The 25,731-nt window shown below is 39.4% G+C and overlaps 1 protein-coding gene across 2 annotated transcripts in view; it reads left to right on the top strand.

The window, feature by feature from the left end:
• SOCS6 (suppressor of cytokine signaling 6) overlaps nucleotides 1–10,039 on the top strand; it is a 31,938-nt gene extending 21,899 nt beyond the window's left edge. For both annotated transcript variants that reach the window (XM_063130512.1, XM_063130511.1), the window contains exon 2: nucleotides 1,461–10,039. In XM_063130512.1, the coding sequence (XP_062986582.1) occupies nucleotides 1,584–3,191 (1,608 nt within the window). In that variant the 5' untranslated portion in view covers nucleotides 1,461–1,583 and the 3' untranslated portion in view covers nucleotides 3,192–10,039. The remainder of the gene's footprint in view (nucleotides 1–1,460) is intronic.
• Nucleotides 10,040–25,731: the final 15,692 nt, after the last annotated feature.

Genomic DNA, 25,731 nt, shown 5'->3' with positions numbered 1-25,731 from the left:
TTTCCTTCGATTTACTACTTAAGACTTGGCATCAACTTCGCCCACAGAACACCAGAACATCTCTTTCAGGCAGACATGGAGTGTGAGTCCTTAGATAAGAAATTCAGCTTATCACTGTGGTGGGAGCAAAGTTGGCCAGAACAATTCTCTCCCCCCCCCCCCGCCCCACCCATAACACTACCTGCCTAGTTGACTGGAGTTGTGGCCCTCTGTTTTATGTTGCTGGGCCAGCAGGCACAGACTTTAGTAGGAAAGTGCCCTGCTCTTCCTTTACCTGCAGCCAGGGAGAAAGTGCTGAGGAAGTGTGATCAGATTATAGGGACTCAGTGATTGGGGAGTTGGTGTCAGCCAACCATGATTGGGGAGTTGGTGTCAGCCAACCATTGAACAGGCAAGAGTAGGGTATCAGGTATCAGTTGCCTTGGAGCCCTGGGTTACTGGTAAAGCTACTGCCACAGACAGTTACAAAAATCAGTAAAATAGAAACATTGGAACAGCTTCTGATAAGTTACTTCTGCTTCCTTCCCCAAAGTAGTGTCACTGGAAGTAAAAAGTAGAGTCCTGGTAAACTCATTTCCTGGTTGGGAACTAGAGCTGTCAGTCACAAAACTATATTCGCCTCCTTTTCTTCTCCCTGCTTGGTATTTTCCTTTGAGGGAGAACTTGCCTGTGGGAGGTTTGTATTGGGTTTACAAGCAAACTAAAAACCAAAGCTTTTGTACCATTGGGACAAGTCTTCTTTGATCTGGACTTCTACAGAAAAGAGTTACCTGATGTCAGAGGTGTTCTGAATCTTTCCGAAGCAGACTGCTATAGTTAAGTGCTCCCAAACCAGAATCAGGAACAATAGCTAGAATTGGAATCTGATTTTTATTTGGAGGACAAGCAGTAGACTTAATTTGCCAAATTTTTTGCACATCCACAGCTTATTTATTATCTTCCAGACTTTAGTTGTCTTTTTCATCCAGAGTGTGAAAACAAATCTAAAACAAAGGTAAAATATTCTTTGCACAATAAAAAATGGCATATCTTTGGGCTAATCCAAACATTAAGTATTGTGTAGCACCAATAGGAACTTAAAAAAAAAAAAAACACCTCCTGTGTGTGGGTGAATTTTGGGAGGAATATGGGAGCAGAGGAAAATTCAATCCTCCCTTTCAACTAGTCTTGATCCAAATTAGGGCTGTGAAACTATAAGACCATGCTATACGGTTAACGTAATGGAAGGTTTGAATCTTTGTGAGCCACTCTGGGAGCCTTTTTTTGCTGAAGAGTGGTATAAAAATAAAAATAAATAAATATTTAAATAAATATAAAAGTAAATATATATGTATGATTTCACACTAACTGCATTGATTTTTACTCTTTTGCTTCTTTAAACAAACATCTTAAATATTGCTCTACAGTAAAGAATGTATGTTTTGTGCAAATTTATTTATTGTTTGTTTCTTTGTATTCAGAAAATGGGTCTTGGAAGTTAAATGAGACTGGATAAGGCACATCAATGAAGACACTCCTGCTTTATATGTTTTAAGGACAGAGCTCTAAAAGAATTAATCAGCCAGACCTGCTGTACTTTCATAATGAAGAAAATTAGTCTCAAGACCATTCGTAAGTCTTTTAATTTAAATAAGAGCAAAGATGAAAGTGACTTCGTTGTGGTCGGACAGCCATCATTAAATGATTTTGGAAAAGATGACTCCTTGTTTGGTAGCTGCTATGGTAAAGATTTAGCTACCTGCGATATCAACAGCGAAGACGAGAAAGGTGGCAAAAACAGGTCGAAGAGTGAAAGCTTAATGGGTACGTTAAAAAGAAGACTTTCAGCAAAACAAAAGCAGAAAGGTGGCAAAGGTAGCACGCCATCTGTGAGCTCTGCTGATGATGACACCTTTTCTTCTTCTTCTGCTCCAATAACCTTCAAAGATGTGAGAGCTCAAAGACCTCTTAGATCGACATCGCTCCGAAATCACCATTATAGTCCAACTCCATGGCCCCTTCGTCCAACAAACTCAGAAGAAACATGTATAAAAATGGAAGTGAAAGTAAAGGCCTTGGTCCACTCCTCAAGTCCAAGTCCGGCACTGAATGGTGTTCGCAAAGATTTCCATGACTTACAGTCAGACAACGTGTTCCAGGAACAAAACAATGCATTAAAAAGTACAGAATCTCAGAATGGAGATTTGCATCTCCATATTGATGAACATGTGCCTGTAGTTATTGGACTTATGCCTCAGGACTACATTCAGTATACTGTGCCTTTAGATGAGGGAATGTATCCTTTGGAAGGATCACGTAGTTACTGTTTGGATAGTTCCTCACCCATGGAGGTTTCAACTGTTTCTTCTCAAATGGGTGGTAGTGCATTTCATGAAGAAGAAGTTCCAGTGAGTCAAGATGTTGTAGTTGCTCCAGATATCTTTGTGGACCAGGCAGTAAGTGGTTTATTAATTGGTACCACAGGAGTTATGTTGCAAAGCCCAAGAGTTAATCACAGTGACGTTCCTCCACTCTCTCCATTGCTACCTCCAATACAGAATAATCAAATCCAAAGGAACTTTAATGGCCTGAATGGCACAGATGTCCATGTGGCTGAAAGTATGCGCTGCCATTTGAATTTTGATCCTAACTCTGCGCCTGGAGTTGGAAGAGTTTATGATTCTGTACAAAATAGTGGCCCTATGGTTGTGACAAGCCTCACAGAAGAATTGAAAAAACTTGCGAAACAAGGATGGTACTGGGGTCCAATTACACGATGGGAAGCAGAAGGAAAACTGGCCAATGTTCCTGATGGTTCATTTCTTGTACGAGACAGCTCTGATGACCGCTATCTTTTAAGTCTGAGTTTCCGTTCCCATGGTAAAACTCTTCATACTAGAATTGAGCATTCAAATGGTAGATTTAGCTTTTATGAACAACCAGATGTGGAGGGACATACATCTATAGTTGATCTAATTGAACACTCAATCAGGGACTCTGAAAATGGAGCATTTTGCTATTCAAGGTCTCGATTGCCTGGATCTACAACTTATCCAGTCAGACTGACCAATCCAGTATCTCGTTTTATGCAGGTGCGCTCCTTGCAGTATCTGTGTCGCTTTGTTATACGCCAGTATACCAGAATAGATCTGATTCAGAAACTGCCTTTGCCAAACAAAATGAAGGATTATTTACAAGAAAAGCACTACTGAAGGCTTATGGGAACCTTGCATCTTGCACTTTGGGAACAACAACAAAAAATTAAAGGAGAGAGATTGAAATACCGTTTACAAACTTTAATTTCTATCAGTCTTTTGCTGCCATAATTTCATTTTTGTGCATAAAGAAGGGTAATGCATTTTTATTTGTTTAATGGGGTGGTCTGGGTTTTTCTTTTTAAAATAATTATCTCAAGGGTTTTTTTTAGAAAAGTGAAATTGCTATCTTTCATTCAATGTGCAAAATAATCACAATGTGAATGATAAAAGTTTCCCTAAAACTCCCCATCTCCTTTGCTGCTAATCCACTGTGATTTTTATGCATTCGAAGCACATTTCATGTGTTTTCAACCATAAGTAAAAGTTGAAACTTGATGGGATATGTTTTGTCTTCTTCAAATAGCCTGTTTTGTTTCCTCTTATTTTTTAATTAAAAATGTTGTGGATAAAATGTGCTGGTATACAGAATTTAGATGTATGCTTAAAAAGATTTCCCAGTATCCTGATTAAAAACCATAAAGTTAACTGTGGGCTGGAGAGAACGTGTGATGTAACACAGTTATACAACATATTTTTTGAAAGCCTCCTCTCTTCTAAACAGTTTCAAAGATTGTAGATATTGTTTTGCTTTTTTGTTCATTTTTAACCATTCTTAAACCTTTTTAAAATGGCCTTTCAAAACAGACTTAGAAAATAGGTATTGAAATGTTCATGTTAATATTTAGACAGAGGGTAAAATGTAAATTAAGACAATTTCTTTAAAATTTCCATAATTTGGACTAAGCTATGGTAGCATATGGCAATATAATGGAAAGCTGTCTTCTTTTCAAGACAATTTCAGTGTTGAAGGTTTGTCAGTGGAATTTAAAACCCCCCAAAATAAAGCAAATTTCACTGGAGCTAAACATTACCCCATAATTATTGTAAAAACAGAATGTTATCCAACCAAAGTTAAACATACTCAAGTTTCATTAATTTAATTGGGTGAGTTAAACATATGCTTAAATTTTCCCATAGAAATTTATGGAATAAAGAAGTACTTAACTTTGCTGGATCATGCCCTTAATAATAAATGTGTTTTTATTTTGTTTAGCAGTTCATTTCCCATAATTATATTTCATTTTAATTAGTAAGGGGGGAATTAAATTTATCCCTGAAGATCTTTTTTTTTATACTTACATATTTTAAAATCAAGGATGAATTGATTACATCATAAGCATCACCATAGGAAATATTTCTGTGCATTACTAATTTAATTTCTAGTTAGTTGAAATAAGGAATCTAGGTCTGTTTAAAATACTTGTCATGGAAAAATCTATCAGGAACTGCTCTGGCACTAGTATTTCCAAAACGTATATTCATGGATATCTCCTTTTCACTTCAGTTAGACTTGTACAGGAGAAGTCTCCAATGAATTGGAAAAGCTATAGATTGCCTATTTTACACATTGGATCTAATACAGAGAAAGCTGGAAAATAGGGAAAGTTGCAAATAATTAGAGCTCTATTGATTTCTGTGGGACAATGTAACTAATAGCGCAACTCCTTACACATCTTTACAGAAGTAAGTTCCACAAAGTTCAATGGGACTTGTTCCCAGAATTACAGCCTAACTTTCTCAGAAATGGGGCCATTATGATTTGTGTTCATGAGACTACTTCTGCAAGTTGTTAGTGTGGGAAAGGGGTATGCCTATTTTTATTAGGAAAGATCTTCTGAATTGAAATCTTAACATGCAGGCAACCCAATTCTGAAGCTTCTGAAAGAAATTGTTCAATTTGGGAATGTGTTTTTAAGGTTACAGATTTTATTTCATGCCATTTTCACATCTTTATTTTTTGCTATCCTCAGAAAGTTATAGTCATGAATAATTTTCTTATCATTTTCCCATTTATGGTTAGTTAAAAAAAATAAAGTAAAGGGTTTTCAGAAATCTTCGTTTTTGGATAATTCTCTCTTGCTTGTTCTACATAGCCTTTTTTTTTCTTCTCTAAAGGAGTTTATAATATTAAAGTACAGTGTTGCTGCAAGGTGCTGCAATAGCACTACATCCTGGGTTGCCTGAATCAATATGCTAAACTTCTATTTTTAAAGAATTTATTTTTAGATCATAGTGTTTAAAAAGAATATCAGAGGCAAAGCATGTCTTTTGCTCTGGGAGACAGAGGTGGAAGCGTCTCTCCTGCCCAGTTAAAATAGATTTTGAAAATAAAATAGAGAGAGTGATGTATTATTAAATTCCTGAGCAAAATATATATGTGTGTGTTTAAGTCATTTCTTGGCTTTGCCATTCTGATATTTATGCAAAATCGTCATGTTGTTTTCTGATTTTTACCCCCAAAGTAAGACTACAAATTTTATACATAAAAAGGCACAATAATATATACTATGGTACCGTGTTTTGAGTCTGAGGAACAAAGAGGAAATCCTTTTTATACAATAGGAAACATTGTATTTAGGGTAAAACACATGTCATAGGCGAGGTGGGGAAATCCCCTTTCAAAAGTAGAAAAACATTGGTTGGGGTTGGGGAAGTTTCCTTGAACAGTAAGGTGTATGATGGCAAAGTAAACATTATCCCAAAGTTTAAGAGTCTAATGATTTTTGAGACCATGATGGTATTACAGTTCCATATCAATTATATTTACTTAAATCTCTACTGCCGCAGTAATATTGCTGTAGACCATGAATCTGCATGCTGCATTTCTTGCCATGCTTTTTGCTCTTCATTTCATCAGTAGGTTCCTGAGGTGGTCACACCATACTTGGAATGCTCTCATACTGTTTCTTCTCTCTTCTCTTGTTGTCATAGCACAGTGTTACAGGATCCCACTGTAGTAGTCTTGGGGAAGGCAGTGTGGCCCCCAAAATGGCAAACCTGGTTTGCACAATTGCTGGTGCTCATTGGGTTTTGGCATGCTGGCCGCCATTGTGAATATTCAAGCTGCACTGGGCAATCGCCAAGGCTTATTGTGACATGCGAACCGAGGCAGGGCGGCTTGTTGCCATGGTGTTCACACAATTAGCAGGGAGTTAACTACCTGCAAATTAACAAGCCACATAGTTATCAAGTTACAGTGGTTTGTTAGGTGTGCAGGTTGGTCACATGCCTTGGGGTGGGTGGGTGGATTTGCATAATTCCTCTTGGCAGCGCAGCCTGTCATGTTGTGTGAACCTGGCCAGGGTGGCTTGTTGCTGTGGGTGGCTTGTTGTTCACCACAGCAATAAGCTGCCCTGGCCAGGTTTGCATGATACAAGAAGCTGCACTGTTGAGGGCAAATCTCCCTGGTATGTGCAACACAGTTAACAGGCCAACATGGCTTGTTAACTGCTTGCCGACCCATTACCATGCATTCCAGGAAAGAATGAAATGGGTAGATCTCTCTTTCCCCCTGCTTTAACCTTCCTACTGCCAGCCTTTCATTTCCCAGTAAGCCATCTGACTAATAGCTGGAGCAGCAACAGCCAGTACTATGTGCTTGCCCTCATCCACCCAATAAACAAACAACGGTAAATAAGAGTGGCAACCTCAGCACACCTTGAACCATCTGCATTTGGACTGAGCGAGCACTTTAGTGACAAAAGCAGCTCAGTGGGAGTAGGTACATTCTGTTTTGTCGCTCTCAGCCATCTGGCAAATCTCTGCGGGTGGATGAGCAGATAGCACTGCCACAATGATATTGGCTTTTATTTCTCCTTGAATGGCTTTGAAGTGAGTGGCTGGCTTGGTCAAGTGATGGGGAAACATTTGATCTGAAGCCCAATACCATCTGTGTTGGAGGTTCTCTCTCTCTCTCTCTCTCTCTCTCTCTCTCTCTCTCTCTCTCTCTCTCTCTCTCTCTCTCTCCCCTGATCCTAAACTGTTTAAGGTAATAAGATAGACAGAGCTTTTGGCAGCTGCTCTGTGTATGCCCAGGTTTCAGTTTCCCATTCCAGGTAACTGCTAGCTGTTTGATGTGACTGGCAAATTGCATCCGTGTGTTGCACACATGAGGAGATACATTCTGAAATGGCTTTTGAATGCTTTTCTTGCTCTCTCCTTTGAACATTATAGAAAGTTCATCTCTTACTGCCACACAGATTTATATGTTATCTTCTATCAGGGATTTAGTGCATTTTAACTGTGCACATGAGTGGCCTGTTCACATGTCCATTGTAATGAATTAACTCACGCAACACTTCATAACAACTTCAGTGAACATAGCCTGCTGGAAAGTGGAAGTCCTTGTTCACTGACGTTGCTGCAGCAGCGCTGGCTGAATTGCCTCTTCCCATGTTACAATGCTTTTGCCAGTAGTGCAAGCTGTTACACTGAGTCATTTAACACATAATAGGTTTCAGATAAACAGTTTATCACATCGAAGAAAAGGGACCCCTCAAGATAGGGAGGACTAAATCAGCTGCTTAGTAGTTCTTGTAACCATATGAGGTAATTTCCACAGGTGTTATTACCTTTTTGTAAACCAAATTGCATTGATTATATATCAACATTTTTGTGCTACTGAAACACAAGCAGAAGAAAAACAACTTAATGAGTGGCTTCTGATAGTAGTGGTCTAATACGTAGGGCTCTTTATTTTAAAAATTACCATTACCTCTATATTAGCACAACTTATGTAATAAATGCAATTGGAAAATGTTTTTACTATAACCAGAAAATGTTATTGTACATTGACAGAGAAACAGCAGTATAAAATTAGTGTGTTACAAATTTGATGATAAAAATAAGACAGTGAACTAGGCTGGAGTTTCTTATGTACACAGCAAACAATCAACCCATAACAATTATACTTCAGTCTCTTGTAAAGAAAACTGCTTATTTTAGTATTCAGAAGATAGCAAGTTATTTTCAGTGGGTATGTTGTGAGAAAGCAAGTATGAATTGCGGCATCAATTTCTTAGCCTCAGTAATAAAATATTTGGATAGAATCTGGTGTAAGAAACAAAAGGCAAAGCCCAGCCTCGGTGACCTGGACATAGACAGTAGGATCCATAATGGGTTCAATTGTAAAGGGAGTATTTCTTTTAAAGATTGGCCTTTAATTGATTTTTTTTAAAAAAAAATTGTTAAGAGAAAAACTATCAGAATATTACAGTGCTGCTGTTATGTATCTGCCTTGTTTCTTTGCCACATTTAAATGGCTATGAAATGGCATCTGAATTGGAGATTTTCAAGCATGGTATATTCACGACTATAAAGATATAACTAACATAAATTCATTTTTTCACATTTCTGTAATATGCAGTTAAATCTAACAGTGTAGCACTGGTTTTGATGAAGCATCAGTGGTTTCCCTTTCCCTTTCTCCACCTACAATCATTACCCACTGCTTTAAATCTTCTGTCTTCTGCAATGTGTTTTTCCCCAGGCCTTCCCCATCTCCTACACTTCTCGTTCCTACATCTTCCTTAGCTAGACACCCACATACAACAAATGTTCTCACAGACCCAATGCCTAGAGTGCACTTAAATGAAGCCTCTAAGACCATCTGATAATATCTGGTTTATGTTATTTCAAACACTGGATACAGTGTCTTATAGGAGTTCATTGCCAGCAGGCAAGGCATTGATTTGTATATTCCCAAGGATCACAGTTCATAGGTTGGTAGCAGAGCTTGTAAAGGCTTGTGGAGTATCATGCTATAGCTGCAGAAAGAGTTCACCCGAAATCTAGCTCTTTGCTGCGATGAATATAACAGAGTTGCTGTTGACTTTTTCATGTGAAAATCTACTTATGTGTTTTGCAATTGGGAGTGAAAGTAGTGCAGCCCCAAACCCAACAGTAGCTGCAGCAGAGAGAACAAAGCTTGTGGTTAACCTTCACAGAACTGTTTCTTCGAGCTAGAATTGCTGTGGAAGAGGCAGGGAAGGCAGGCTCACATTGCTCATGTCAGTGAGGAGCAGAGCCTCTTCAATAAGGTAGAAGGGAAATCTTTAGCAAGACAAGGAATCCAGATGAAGCATGGAAATAAATTCCTCTATAAGTTTTGAGTAAGCTCCACTTTTCTAATTTTAGCCAAGTGCTCCTTGGGCTGGGGAGTGAGGATTTAAACTAGAACTTCACTCATCACCAACATTTTTTCATTCTGTTGTCAGTATTTACTTGTCCCAGGAGATCAAATCTAGCAAATCTTGGGGTCTGTTTGTATTTCTAAATGCCCCAGGTATCTTTAATATTCATGTCAAGGTGCTTATCTCCATATGAACTCTTACTGCTGAACTTCTCAAAACATGCAGTTTTTCGTACAAATGCATTTCTTAATGTGTAAATATTGGAACTGTTCAGTGAAACCAAAATACCAGCAATATACTGACTGTGAATTCCAGAAAGGAAGGGTCTTTAGTTACATAACACTGAAATTTTAATCTAAAATATTGGTCACATCAGCAATTGCTACTATTGTATCTTTGAATAGTATAAAAATATATGAATGATGCATTCTTTAACAAAGATGGGATAGTTCTTAAAATGACAAATACTGTAGAGTTTGATGTATTTGGAAAATGGTCCAAACTCTTTATGCCAATAATGGGGTGGGGTGGGGGAGAAATTCTTATAGAATTTTGTATTACTATGTATTGGGTTAAAGAATTTTTATAGTGGTGATGGAGTGCCATGAAATTAATACTTAAAATCCAGATTGCTGTAGTTTACACTTTTCTGTATGTTTCCAACTAAGTGTGCGTTATTTGTACTAAGCACACAACAGAATGAATTATCCAAAGTCCATTGATTTTAAATGTGTTTTGGTTTGTTAAAAAGATTATAGTAATTTCTTGCACATTTTTTGAAAAATTGTATAAGGATTTATGTATCTGCTTCTAGATACAGTGTGTAAATAAAAAAAAAATCATTCACAAAAATAATAATCTGTGGTGTATATTTTAGTGAAACATTGAAAACCATCCAGTAAAGTCGGTATTAGCGTAGAGCAAAATTATTTGAATAATGAAAAATAATGATTTTCCCCTGTTTGCCTGCTCTGGAATGCTCTTTAAAATGGTAAAGCCTTCTCATTTAAAGAATTCTGAACTGTGTGTAGATTCATATTTGCCTAATTAAAGTAGGTGCTGTAAAAAAGCAAATTAGGAGAGAATAGCAGCAGGAAACCGGCATAATAAAGCAACTCCACAAGAACCTAATGAACACCAGGATATCATTCCTTCTAATAACAATTTCAGGTCATTGAATGTCTCCCAGTTTGGAAGCAAACAGGACTATTCAAAAATAAGTGAATATTTTCTATATTCCAGGTATGCAGAAGTGTATAAATTTGTAATTTAAAATAAAGGCCTGTGGGTCTCGAAGTGGTTCAGAACATTAAAAATGGGGTTGAAAAGTAATTGGTCTTCTCAAGTCTGTAACAACTTATAATATCCTGGAGGAATTTGGGGTGTGTGTGGTATTGTGGGGACCACCACAAAATTGCTCTTGGGAGGTGGTCAGTCACTTTCTGAATGTTCATGTGTGCGTACCCTTTAAATGTGTTCATACTTTCTTTACTCTCTGTCTGCTCTCTCTTTTTCTTTGTCTCCCTCTGGCTGCTTTCTCTTGCTCCCTCTGTCTCTCTCTGGCAAAAATGGAGTGGTGGCAGTAATGCTACCTTTCATTACAGAACAGTGGTTGCGCTGCTGCTGCTGTGTGAGGGCAGAAGACTGCTGATCTTTCTTCTACAACCTTCTCTCATCTCCTCTAGTCCACCACAATTTGTGGTAAATAATTTAGTTCCAAAGAATTGACCTGGACATCCAGTCCTGTATTAATATTGATCACCTGGATCTAAACTGGTATGGGCAATCTCTGCGTTGTCATCCTTGCCATTAAGATGTCAGTTGCACTCTGTTGACATGGACATTTACTCCACATATCACTGGGACATTTCTTCTTCCACTGGCAGAGAGCTAACTGCGAATCCTATGCAAAGAACCATGAAGTAAAATAAATCTTTCAACTAACTTGGAAGCTTAGAGGTGAAAGACAGGGTCATTATTAATCCCAGATGAGGCATATGCAAAACATTAACTGCTGTCAGTTTAAATAATTGGGCCTCTATGTTTGAAGACTAACAGCTAACAGTCTTATGAAGCTCACAACCATTGGTTCATGACTAAGGCTCTTACAAAGCTTTCATGTCAGAATCCTGGAAATGCATTTATGTTCTTCTCTGTGTCCCAATATTTACCAACCCATAGGAGGGGGTTATTTAAAGCCTAACATGAATTCATAGTGTAAAAGGCAATTCCTTTGATTGTTTAAGAACAAGCTGAAAGATAAGTTGGGCACATATGAATGGTCAGTTCTCACACTGTGGAAAAAAGAAACAATGAAATACCCCCAAGGATCCTGGTTCTTTCCCAGTCTGGTGGCTCTTGTACAATTGTGCACAAAATAGAATCAGCACAGTAGCTTTCAAACTCACAGTGACGACAAAAATTTATGCAGGGTCTACAAGCTGCATAACATATGAGCAAATGATGGAGAAAAGATTTGTTTTCTTGTGGGTATTACTGTTGTACTGTGCAAATGGAGGGGCTGGCAAAAGGAAGCAAGGTGTCAGATAAACAATGTCTATGACATTGCTGGAACCACAGGTACATATCAGCAGTAAAACTTCTGTATGTGCACATTTTGCTGAGCTGGAAATGAGGACACACAAATTCACTTTTTAGAATAATGTTTAACATGGTAATAATTATGGCCACACTCATCTCATTTGTGGCATCTTAATGGTGCACAGCTAGAAAATAACGTTGGATATACATTCAGTAGATATGTTAGTGTAGTATGCTGCCAGGCAAGTAAGGCTGCAGTATAATGGCAAATGAATGTTAAGTGCAAAATGATGCACCCTAAACTAATAACTCCAAGTTGACTTGCACCCTATTAGGTTATGAATTACCTATTGCCATTCAAGAAAGTGATTTTGGAATCATTGTAAAATGCTCCCAGTAAATATCTCTGCAATGCACTGCTTATACAAAAAGTCAAACTTCTTGCTTTCAATCACTTTCTGGACAACCTCTGACAATCTATTTAGCATAATGTTGTATACAATCAACATTAATCAGCACCTTGAGTGGGGATTAGACCAATTCATGGAGGATAAAACTATCAGTAGGTATTAACCATGATAGCTATAGAGTATCTCCAGTATTACTGGTACTGTAGCTCTCAATAGTTACTGGGGAATGGATGCAGGAGAGGGCTAGGACTCTCATGTCCAGCTAATGAGGTTCCCATAGGCATCTGGTTGGCCACTGGTAAACTGAATGATATATTTCTGGTCTTGCAGGCATTGTAACTAGTAGCCATCTATAGCCTTATCCTCCATGATTTTACTTAATCCCTTTTGAATTCTTCTAAGTTGGTGGTCCTCACCACATCTTGTGGTAAGAAATGCTATAGTTCAACTATGCACAGTGTGAAGTAATTATTTTTCTGTTCTCAATCTCCCAGCATTCAGTTTTGTTAAATAATCTTGGGTTCTACTGTGAGAGAGGAAAGCTTTGCCTTAACCATTTTATCTACAACATACCTCTATCATACCCCCCTTGCTCACTTTTTTCCTAAACTAACCCCCCCCAAAAAATGTTGTAACCTTTCCTCATAGGGATTTTTTTCCAGCTCCCTGATTATTTTGACATTCCTTTGAGAAATGGCAACAACAATCGTTCACAATATTTCAAATGTGGTCTCACTATAGATTTGTATAAAGGCATTACGATATTAGTAGTTTTATTTTTGATCATTTTGCTAAAGATCCATCACATGTATTCACCTTTTTGACAATTGCCATAAACTGGGTTGATGTTTTATTGAACTGTCCACCATAACACCAAGATTTCTTTCCTGAACAGTCACTGCCAGCTCAGACTCCATCAGTGTATATGTGGAGTTAGGATTCCCTCCCCCTGCCCAAATATGCCTTACTTTACATTTATTTTCACTGAACTTCATTTGCCATTTTATTACCCATTCATTCACTGAGCAGGGGGTTGGACTCGATGGCCTTATAGGCCCCTTCCAACTCTACTATTCTATGATTCTACGGTTCAATTTGGAGAGTGGGGATGGACAAATGCATCAGTTTTGTTTTTTCTCACATTTGCTGTTTTAAAATCTCAATTTCTTTTTATTCTTTAACTGACAACATTTGAGAATTTCTGTAAGTTCTTATTTAAAAAAAGAAGAAACCTGAATTGAATGAAATTCTCGGCTACTGTATCTACACTGACAAATAGATACAGCTATTTCCAGCATTGCACCTGTGGGCAAAATAGCTGTTAAAGATGGTCCCAGTTGTTTTCCAGTAAAAAAGAGGTGTAAACTTTGGCATGATCTACACTACTGCTTTAAAGCACTTTATAACAGTTTTGACAACTGTTGGGGCCCTGGACACACTCCATATACCATTGTCAAAACTGTTATAAAGCGCTTTAAAGCAGTAGCGTAGATCCGTCACCACAAACATGGTTGAATATCCAGGGATTCAAACCCAACTTTTGAGGATGAAGCACTCAAAACTTTTTGCATGGATGGATGAATCTGTCAGTTTTGCTTTTAAATCTCAAGTTCTTTCCTGTTATTGAATTTTGGCAAGTTCTTGTGAAAAGCCAAACCAAACCAACCATTTGTATTAAGGAGCTCTTTGCAATCCCTTAATGTTTTTATCATCTTGAATAATTTGCTGTCACCACCAAATGCAACCTCACCTCTAACTCCAAATTGTTTATGAACAAGCTAAAAAGAACCTATCCCAATCCACTCCATTTCTTACATGCCTCTGTTGTGAGAACTGTTCATTCTGAGAAAGCAAAGAAAACGGCATGATGGCATTGGAACAATGTATGCACCTGAATATGCTGTAATGTTTAATTGGAATGTCTAACTGTCAAGACCTTTTTGATATAGTATGAGACAAATAACCTAGCATGATAAAGAGAACTGACCATCCAGGTAAATCTGACATTGCTAGAGAAGTTACGGGCCACCTGTTGATAAGGTATAATGAAGACATTTTCTTTGATCTGTCTTTGTTTTGATGTACAACTTTGCTAACTGCTAATTAGTTAAGATGCTAATATGCACAAATATACCTGCTTTTCACATGGTAAGCTGAGAAGTTCTTTGTTTGTAGGACTCTCTCCTTACAGCTGTATTATGCTCAACAAAACAGAGTTGCTTTATAACCAAAGTGGATTTTTATCCTTGGCAATTCATTCTTTACCAGTTTACTAATCTGCAAGAGGTACATTTGTTTATTCCAAGACTGCAAAGTTCACTCAGGAGCCTTTTTTGAAAAGGCAACTATACTTTTTCAACTGGATCATCCCTATCCACTCCTTGACGCTCTCAAAGAACTCTAGAACTTTGCAGAAGGCAGAAGCTGTGTTGATTCTTCTACAGCAAGACTTGTTCTCCTATATGTTTGATAATTTCCCACCAATTTACATGCTTGTAATTTCCTGGAGTCCTTTTAAAAAAATCAGTGTTACCTTTTCCAGGCTTCTGGTACAGAGGCCAATCTTAGTGACAAGTTTCATATTTGTTAAACAATTCCTCATTTAAGTTCTTCAAAAACTCTCAGATAGATATATCCCATTTCCCCTTCATGAAAAGTCATTTCTGGCATGAGTATTTCCACTACACCTTCTTCACTGAAGACAGATGAGAACAAAACAAAATCAATATCCTAATTCTCCTTTAGCATACCTTTAAACTACCTTGAGAAGGTTAAGTATTTTGAAGTTTGTGCCAGACTTCTTTGGCAATTGTCTACTTATATATATGTTAAATTTGACAGCAGCGTTGACAATGTTTCTGAACAATTCAACAACAAAGAAGTTGCACAAGCCTCCTTGGGACAAGGGTTCAAGACCAACAAGAGAACAAAAGAGGGCTTTTCCCACAAGCAATCTCATTCCATCTTATCTCTGCAGGCTCTTTGTAAAGGAGCTTAGTTGTATAACTTCTCCTTCCATATGTTCATGTGTGGTGCTTGCTAGCAGTGTGTAGTATTAAGGGGATTCAAACCCCTGCCTGCAGGGATACCTAGAGACTTGCTGCCTGTCCCACAGGATGTGGCTGTCATTTTTGCTCTGTTACATGTTTTTGTTGAATATTTGTGTTTTTCCCTTCTGTCCTAGGTGAATAACAACAACAACAACTTCATTTTTGTACTGCCCAATGGGCAGTTTACAATGGCGGGGAGTTTACAACAGTGTATGAAGGCCATTCTACTGGCATAGTGGTGATGTATTTCTTTCCCCAGTGTATTCAGTGTGTAAGACTGGCCTTTGCAAGCTCAGATTCCAATGAATTGGAGTTGTGTGACAACAGCACTCTGCTGGCCTGTGCCCTTTGAGAACCTTTCCAAATTGTAGTCACTGCAATTGCTTACATCACAAGGAATAACAAAGATAAGACAGAGTGGTCAAACCTTATGATTCATACCATTATTTTCTGATGAAAGGTCACTAAATTTTTCCATTCTCAGCCCTACCTTCTTTTCAGTGGCCAATTTAAAGTCTCTTAGTTTCAATAGCTGCAATGAGTTACTCATTCTCCAGGATGTTTCCTTGCTTATCAGCATGGGGAGTAAGGTGTGGCATGCTGATTGGCACCAAATACAGGAAAGTAGCTTCCTTTCCTCAAACTAGTTAGCTATATTCATGTTGATGGGCAACCGCTAAAAAGAACTTCAATATCAAAGGGTACAATTGAGCCAAAGAGAAGCACGTTTAAGCTCCATTGATTTCAGCTAGAGAGTTGAAATTAGTAGGATGGCAAGAATGTGTTTGTATTTAGTAAAATAAATAAAATTAGACACAGCAATAGCACATTGACAGGGCCGGCCCACCCATGAAGCAGGGAGGCACCTACATCAGGCAGCAAAGCAGGAGTAGTGGTAAATTGCTCCCGCCACCTTTAGCAGATGCTTTGGAGAGCCCTGTAAGGCAGTTGCCGCAGTGAAAAAACATCCACTTACCCACTCTGTTTGCCTCATCTCTTGGAGATCCACAAAGCCAGAAGTAGGGGTTCTCATGGATCTCATGAGAGCCCCACAACCACTTCTTCTTCTATGATGAGATGAACAGAGGGTGGGCAGCAGAGGCAAAGTAATGGGGCTCAACACCCACCCACTGGAAGATCCTAAGAGAAGTTTTATAGTATCAAGACTAAGAGAAGTTTTACAGCCTTTTTCAACCTGGTGCTGGGGATGGTGGGTGTTGCAATCCAATACATATGGATGGAGTTAGTTTGGCCACAATTCCTTATGGGGAAGATTGTTTTGTAGTAGGTTGGGGAAGCTATGTATAGTATCAGGCAGCATTGTCAGTTGACGTGGCAATTCCTAGTGCCTGATAGCAAAGTGGGGGGAAGTTTCAGAAGAGGAATGATTCATGTGAGAAAATTAATTATATTTCCACTAGATAACGTTTCCACATTTTAAACCTAATTTTAATCTGGCTAGTTGGGTGTATAAGAAGTTGTTTGGAGGAGCTAGCACAGCAAAAATAATTCTTTCTCTACGACAGGTATTTTCACATTTTATAGTTTTGATCAGTCTAAAAAAGGTCCTGTGTAGGCATTAAAAGGGTCAATAAATCTCTAGGGAGGGAAAAAGAATCCCAGGCTCACTCCAACAAAGTCATAGGTATGCACTGCTTCCTTATATTATGCAGACTGCACAAAGGTTACAATAGTTCAGCCAAATTTCTCACGGAAAGACTTAAGAAATGAGCTTTAACCCAATGCAATTAAGATCATTTCCCAAATAGTTGTTCAGAAAATTACATGTTTCAAGTACCGGCATTTTTTAAAAAAATTAAAAGATGTTAAACATGCCTTTCCTTCTGTTTAGAATTCCAGGGTGATGTACAATCCATTAAATCACAACACAAAATACAACAATACAACTAAGACAAAAGTGTTGCATTTAACAACCTTAGTATTTACTGAAATTTAGTTACTAATAATGGTTTATTTTGAAGAGGAAATTCTCCAGTCAGGAAGATATATGAGCTGGGGTAGTCCAAAGCATATTTTGGGATACAGGTGAATATAAACAGTAGGTCCTTATTAAGTTTACTGATTGAACTCTATCTAAAACACTTCTGTAAAGAAGGAACTAACAAATTTCATCATTGTAATCTTTGATGTGATGGAATGAATTTTAATCTCAATTGCCAATCTCCTTTTCTGTGAAATTAAAAAAACCCAACTTCTACAGGGTAAATCCAAACATACCGTATTTTCCGGCGTATAAGACGACTGGGCGTATAAGACAACCCCCAACTTTTGAGAAGATCTTCCTGGGTTAAAAAGTCATCTTATACTGGGCGTATAAGACGACCCCCAACTTTTGAGAAGATTTTCCTGGGTTAAAAAGTAGTCTTATACGCCAGAAAATACAGTAGTTATGCTTGGAGTAGAACCCATTATCTCAATGGGACATAAATTGGTAATGACTAACTGAAGTTTCGTTAATTTCAGTGGGTTTACTCTTAAGCATGAGCAATCTGGATCTAACTCTTGTTTATATAGGGGAAGGGGAAGAAAGAATAGAAGGGAAGCATTTCTTAACTGCATAGCAACTGAAGGATATATTCCTTAACCACTTCCATCTTTTATGTCCATGACTGGGACAGCAATGCTGTTCTGGTAGAGGTCCAGTTGGCAATTGCTGACTGAAAAGGAAGATCCAAAGTGGGGAGGATGGAAAGAGATACCTAGACTACAGAGGTAGTTATCATTATCTTCGCTCCATTTATTTATTTATTTACAATATTTATATACCACTCTCCATTCAAAGTTTCAGAGCGGTGTACAAAATAAAATACAATATAAGCAGAATAAAACGCCTTAAAATACATTTTTAAAAGCAAAATGAAAGGTGAATTGTGAACCGTGGCTGGTCATTATGGAAAGGCTTCTTGGAACAATGATGTTTTCAGGAGATGCTGAAAGGAACACAAAGTTGGCGCCTGCCTGACCTCCAGAGGCAGGGAATTCAATAGGAGGGGGGCTACCACGTTAAAGGCTCTTCCCCTGTTGGACTCCAATCGGAGGATGGGTCTATGTGGAACCACCAGGAGCAGGCCCTTGGATGACCTCAGTACAAGAACCTTAAACCTGACCCAGTAGCAAATAGGCAGCCAGTGCAGTTCCCTCAGCAGAGGAGTTACATGCTGGAAACGGGCAGCTCCGGACAACAGCCGAGCTGCAGCTCCAGTTTCTTGAGCAGTTTTAAGGGGAGCCCCACATAGAGCACATTGCAGTAATCTAATCTTGAGGTTACCAATGCCTGTACCACTGTGGCCAAGCTATCCCTGTCCAGGAGAGGCCGTAGTTGGCGAACCAGCCGAAACTGGTAAAAGGCACTCTGAGCCACCATGGCCACTTGAGCCTCCAGCTACAGAAATGGATCTAAGAGTACCCCCAAACATGAACCTGAACTTTCAGAGGGAGTGCAACCCCACCCAGAACAGGCAATGAGCCTATCTCCTGGACTGGGGAACCCCTCAACCACAGGGCTTCCATCTTGCCAGGATTCAGTTTCATTTTATTGCCCCTCATCCAGCCCATTACTGAGTCTAGGCACTGTCCAGGAACTGCACAGCCTCACCTGAATTTACGTGGTTTAAATTTTGCTCCCCACCAAGAGGGGATCTACACTAGTATATGAAACATTTTTACAGTCATTGAACATTTTGTTTTTGAATGATTTAAAACGTAGCAGTTTTTAAAATGTTTACTTACGTTTTCTCTTTCCATGGGAATGCATTCCTTTTGGCCACACTAAGAAAATAAATCCATTTGTTCTATTTCCCCATCTGCCAATTTCCCCTCCCACTTCCTCTTCTCTCCGAGACAATCCTCCTACAGACAATCCTCCTACAAACAATCCACCAAGTAGACTTCCAAAAGTGAAACTGGAAGTGGCTGCAAAAAAGAGGCTTGAAAGAAAAAAACAGCTCCAACTTTGGGTGCAGAAATACATAAACATCTCCCCAGGAATGCGATTGGCTAATTAAGAAATACAGGAAACCCATTTAATACAATGAAATTGGCCACATCATACCAAATAGAACGACTTATTTCAGATAAGTTCAAAATAAAAACTGGAGAAAAGACAACAATAAAATGTCACAAACTGAACGTCATGTGGCGTAATACTACGAAACGGACACTTAAAAATGGTAACACACGTTCTAACTTGACTAGTGTAGATCCCCTCATAGTCTCCTAGCTACGTCAGCGAGTGGATCCTCCTATAGGTGACTGCAACACATTGGTTAGATAATAATTCCGTAATTTTGTTGTTAATCTACAGAATTTAATCAAATTCCCAAATGAATGCATCTGTGTATGCATACAACAGATCACAAATTCCAGTTTGATGTGTATTTTTCTGAATGAAGTGGGTTGTTTTTTTCTTACTTCAAATATTTATACTAGGATCCTGAAAACCATGAATGGAAGGAAGCTTATGGACAGGGATTTTCCTGTACCTTCATCCCCACTGTGGTCCCCTGTGCCTGTGAAAATCCTTTCCAAAAATTGGTGGACTTTCCTGGGCAATATGGGATGGGACATGGAAAACTGCTGGAGAGGAAATATGGAAAAGTCTCTTTCTATGAGCTTCCTTCCACTTGTGATCCAAACCATAGATTCAAATTATAGAATTTTATTTTAACTGTTTATTTGAATGTTTTCATTTCATGGTGCACTGTTAAATATTTTATTATCAGATTGGCTTTCTTTTAGCAAAGAAATAAAGTGTGTGTGTGTGTGTGTGTGTGTGTGTGTTTGTAAGAGACAGAGAGAGAAAGAGAGAGATACAGTACAGAGAAGGAGAAACTTCCCAATAGTGTTAAATGTTTATCTGCTCATTGGTGTACATGTTTCCTTCAACAGCTGCATATGATTCTTCCATTCTGCTGAATAAAGATAAAAACAGATTCCAACAGAGAATTAGATTGAAAAATCAGTGGACTGAACATCCCTATCTCTGTTTTGGAATGTGGGCTGAGTTGGGACACACACACACACACACACACACACACACACACACACACACACACACACGTAAATTCAACTTTTTCACTTATGCTATCTATGCACCTTGGTCATCATGTTAGACAATTTACAGGGTTAGCACATGGATTGTTATGCTTGCTTATTACAAATGTGATTGGTATTCTTTTGAAAATAAGCCATGAATGGAAAGATAATAACAAAGAAACAGTATTTTCTCCTGAATTATTGTTATAAGAAGGTTTTTTTCCAGCTCCACTTTCCTCAATCTAGTTGTTTCTACTTAATATGTGTGTGCTACAGTACATTTTGGGGTGCTTAGGGGCAAAGCTCTATGTTTAAGTCCTTTTGTCATTTTTACAACTTCTGGATATGCAGGTAATAACCTTTTTGCTATCACCTGCATATTCAGGATTCCAATTCTTTGGATAAGGGGATAAGGGGAAAAAATAAATTCCACTCTTTTGAGGATTACTCCATCTGGTGGAAATTCCTCAGAAATGTCATATTTGAGCCCTCTAAATTTACATCTAACTCCTCCTTTTGAGCTAAAGATTTGCCACCAGTTGAAACAGTATTTTAGATGTCTGGATGGCCCGGAACAAAGTCCAGCAATCTTTAATAAATATTCCAAGGGAAAGGCAACCCTATGGTTGATTTCAAAGAAGCAAATCTTTCTAAAATGTATGGGATCATCGGTTTTAAAACTGTAAAGGAGCTTTTCTTTATCACTGTGAGGTATATTTAACAGGAAAGTGTTGCATGATTTCAGAACCAGCGACTTCAAGAAAATAAGGAACTGAAAATCTCATTCCTATTCTCCTCCAAACTCGTGATACATCATTGTTGCAACAAAGACTAAGGCTATAATAGTAAACATATCTACCAGGCTCATTTAAAACAGTGGAACATGTTTCTGAGCAAACATGATTAGGCATCCACTATAAGACTCCTAATCCTATGTATATACAGGAGTAAATTCAGTTGATTTAGTGGAACGTGGTTACGAGTAAACATGTATAGGATTGGCTAGCATGTTTAACTTCAGTTCTAAAATATCTGGCCTCTACTTTTTCTTGAGTTTGAAATGCATAATTCCCACAGCAGATGTGAAATAACTTCTCTTTTCTGTATTAGATGGGCCAAGCTCTAAACTTCTACTTAGACTCATGCCAGAGGCTACAGTGACAGGATCACTTCCCCAGTCCCATAACATATTACAAGGAGGGGATCTACACAGCGTCCTGAAGGCGCTTGCGTGCACCTCCAGTGCGCCCCGAAACTCCTTGTGTAGATCCTTCCTACCTGGCCAGAAGAGGCGGAGGAGGAGGCGGAGGAGGAGGAGGAGGAGGAGGCTCCGCATCGCCTCTCACGGGGACGGTGCGAAAAGTTCCCAGGGCTCCTGTCAGATGCGAGGAGGAACGGCTCTGAGTGAATGACAACGTTGGTGCCTAGAGCGTCCTTGCCGCTGCCGCCCACCTCCCCGCCGGCCTCCTGTTGCCGGCGAAAGAGCCACCCGGGTCGGAGAGCTCGGCGGAAGAAGAACCTCTCTGATTTTTTATTTCCTAATCACAATGGATGACATCCAAAAGTGACTTTGTATCTTCTGACAATAACTGAACTAGGAAGCACAAGAATGATACATTTAGCATTTTTGTACTACTGTGTGGGATGATTCACATTTTGTCTTCCATCAAGAGCTTGGGAAGATTGGGAGAGACATGAGAGTTCCATTTTTGAATTTTAAGAAAGAAGCACAGAACCAGGAAGTGAAATTCATCTTTCGTGTTTCATTCTTACTTAGTAATAACTGTTTGTGTTACTTGTACATATGAGGATTACTTTTATCTGGTATTCTCTGACTGACTGCAATTGCTTCTGTCATCTGGAATTGATCTGCATGGACTTCGTTGTAGAACATCTTGTTCACATCCGTCTTCTGCTTGAGTGGTCTGGATTATGTGGGCTAATCCTCCATTGGAGGAGAGGAAATGGATTGATGTGTGAAGAACCTTGGTTTTGGCATGCCCAGCATTGACCTTCAGGTTCCCTTTAACCATGTCTGCAGCACTGATAATAGTGTTAATAGTGACTTGCACACCCCTGGGGTTGCTCGCATGGCTCACAATACTATGCTTCCAAGCATCAGCACATCAAACGTGGGTTTGTGATGTATAGTGAGGATCAAGAAGGGCTATCTGGTGGAGAGAACCTAGGACATGGTCCTCACTACAGTACTTGAGGGCACCATGGGCACATCTACACGAAGGGTTTGCCCCAGGTTGCTTTGCAGTAGCAGCACCTCATCTCCACCCTGCACCTCTGGAGAAGTAAATAAAAATAAAAATGGGGGAGAGAGGAGTGGAATGGGCCATTCCTCCCACCTTTTAAAATTTAATTATCTATATCTGCAGAGCTCTGCAGATATGGACAATACAAATAAAAAGAAATGGGGTTGGGTGGGGAGGAACGGGCAACCAGAAGGAGATGTGGTTCACCCAGTCCATCTCGCGTATTCCTCTGGCTGCCTCGTTCCTCCCCCTATTTTTATTTTCATTATTTGTATCTGCGGATACTTTCCCAGAGGCGTGGGGCCAGAAAATTCGCCCTTGCTTTCCTTCCCGTGCAGATGCTGGGAAGGAATGCAAGTGTGGGTGCAAGGCACCTCGCGGTGCCGAAGCACCACCGTAATGATGGAGGGGCATGACACCCACGGGATTCTCCAGCAGTGCTCATAAAGTTCTTCCCTCCCTACCCCCTTCAAAAAAATTGTTTTAAGAAAAACCTTGGGATGTTATGCCAGTCTTCTTTCTCTCCCTTTCTAGCCTTGCTCTTTCTCTCTGCTCCACCCCTTTGCCTTGCTGGTTCTCCCTTCCTTCCAGCCTCTAGCCTCCATATTCCTCCCTCCTCTTTAGCTCGCTGTTTCTCTCCCTCCTTAGCCTTGTTATTCTTCTGCTCATTTTCCTTGCTGTTTTCCCCCTCCCTCCCAGCCTCCAGCATCATTATTTCTCTCCCCACCTCTTTACCTTGCTGTTCCTCTTGCTTTTAGCCTTGCTCTTTCTTTCCCAGCCTCTAATTTTGCTATTTCTCTTTAGCTCACTTTTGATTAGCCAGCCCTGCACTGCAGCCATTATGTGACTAGCCACATGCTCCATGGGAGCCATTTTGTGGTGGCACTTACTACAGTTTATTGAGTGTGCCTACAGGTCCAAAAAGGTTGGGACCCCAAACCTAGGGGGATCAATCTTTAAGTCAGGGTGAGGCAGCTGTGTCTTCCCAGATGTTGTTTCACTAAAGCTCCCATCATCCCTGACTATTGGCCATGCTGCTTGGACCATTTGGGAGTTGGAGGTCAATAACTTCTGGAGGACAACAGGTATCCCACTCATGCTTTCAGTATTTGGGTTTAAGGTGGCTATCATATGGTTTGAATTCACCTCTGGCTTTTTCTAGTTAGCACAGCTAGCTTATTGTTTTGTAATCAAAGGACTTGCTTACACTTTGGCAGCAGTTTTTTTTTAAAAAAGATGAAAGGCAGGTCAGATCAACACTTTGCTAGTTAGCGATGTGGTTAAAGTGCAGTTAAAATAACCCCATCGGTGTTTTTAATTTTTGCGTGCTTTCCCAAGAGCGGCTTCTCGGGTTAAATGATAAAGCTTGCTCAAATTTGTGCCCATCAGTTACAATGATTTCTTTTTTATTGACCTCACTTTAGCGCTGATCTGTTTGCTGAAACTCAAATTAGGCAGAGGCCTGCTTTGAGAAGTGAAGCTCGATTCATCATCTGCCAAACCTGAGCCTGCATTTCAAACACTTTGCCTCTTTTCCTAGAGATCGTAGAGCTAATGCAAGATGTTTTCAAATAAACTGCTGTGGAAAAATGATAGCGAGTCAATGATAAACAGTCAGTGATGAATGCTTTTAATACCTCCCATAGCGTTAGGCTTCTATCATACTTTTTTTTTTTTATAAGCATGCTCCATACCCTTGGAAAAAAGATATTATACTGAATACCTGAAAACTAATATTCAAAGTCTGCAATGTTGATTTCCTGCATTCACTCACATGTGTCTTAGCTCTGTTAGGATAACCTTAATCAAATGCTCAGGTGCAGAAGGTTGTTTGAAGGTCGATTCTTTCAGTTCTGGATTCCAGATACACCATTCCAACTCCTGCCTCCAGTTTTTCACACCTACGAACATAAAAACATAAAAAAAGCCATGCTGGATCTAGGGTGACCAACTGTCAGGATTTCCCCGGATTTGTCCTGGTTTTTGTTCTTTCCATGGTGTCGGGGGATTTTCTATAATTTTCAATAATGTCCTGGAATGACACACCTTCCCCTTTAAGGCTGCCATTAGCATGGCAGGAGGGAATGACATGCTTTCTTGAGGCACATCATTCCCCCACCCCGAGCTCCAATTGAGGTCTTAAAGGGGAAAGTGGGTCATTCATGGACATTATAGAAAAAGCCCCAATTGGAGTGGATGGTGGTGGTACAGAATGAAATCCTTTCCCCTCCTCCACTCCAATCGGGTTCTTTAAGGTGGCGGGGGAATAACGTACTTTCTGCAGGACTCAGAAAGCTGCTTCCACACACACACACTAGGTGTCCTCTTTTTTGGTTTCCCAAATATGGTCACCCTACTGGATCAGACCATCTAATCCAGCATTCTGTTCGCACAGTAGCCCACAGGAAACTGGCAAGCTGGACCTGAGTGCAACAGCTCCCACCCTTGTTCCCCAGCATACTGCCTCTGATAGTGGAGGTAGCATATAGCCAACAGCCTTCTCCTCCAGGAATTTGTCCTGTTTCAAAACCATCCAGATTGGTGGCCATCACTACATCTTGCTCTGGTAAATTTCAGGATTCCCCCAGGCTTGCTAATATCATCTTCTCCTGCATGAAGAGTGCCATTTTCATTCATTCTTTCATTTCTATCCCACCTTTTTTTCCCTCTTGCAAGGAACTAAAGGCAGCTTACACAGTCCTCCTATTTTTCATTTTATCCTCACAACAACCCTGTGAGGCAAGTTACATTGAGAGTCAGTGTAAAGTCACCCAGTACTTTATGAATATGACCGAGTGGAGACGAGAACCCGGGTCTCCTAGTCCAATGCTCTACCTACTAAACCACACTGGTTCTCGCTCTCATTTTGGGTTTGATATCTATCTATCTATCTATCTATCTATCTGGTGTGTGTGTGTGTGTGTGTGTGTGTATATATAGATAGATAGATAGATGAAGCTGATTGGTTTACTAATGGCACCCTCTAGTGGTAAATTATATTATTCTATGGTTTACTCTTCCTTTTTCAAAAAGCTAACTAGCTGAAACAAATGCTTTAAAAACTCTTTTTTGAAAAGGTACTTCCAAGAAAAAATATTAATAAAAAAATCTGTTATTAGTGACCAAATGCTTTCTAGACACAAACACACACACACACATATGGCATTTATATTTTATAGAATTTTTATTGTGTCTCAAAAAAT

This window comes from Elgaria multicarinata, chromosome 7 (genome assembly GCF_023053635.1).
Source record: "Elgaria multicarinata webbii isolate HBS135686 ecotype San Diego chromosome 7, rElgMul1.1.pri, whole genome shotgun sequence".
NCBI lineage: Eukaryota > Metazoa > Chordata > Lepidosauria > Squamata > Anguidae > Elgaria > Elgaria multicarinata.
The sequence above is the reverse complement of the archived record's forward strand: the minus strand, read 5'-3'. Positions and strand labels throughout refer to the sequence as shown.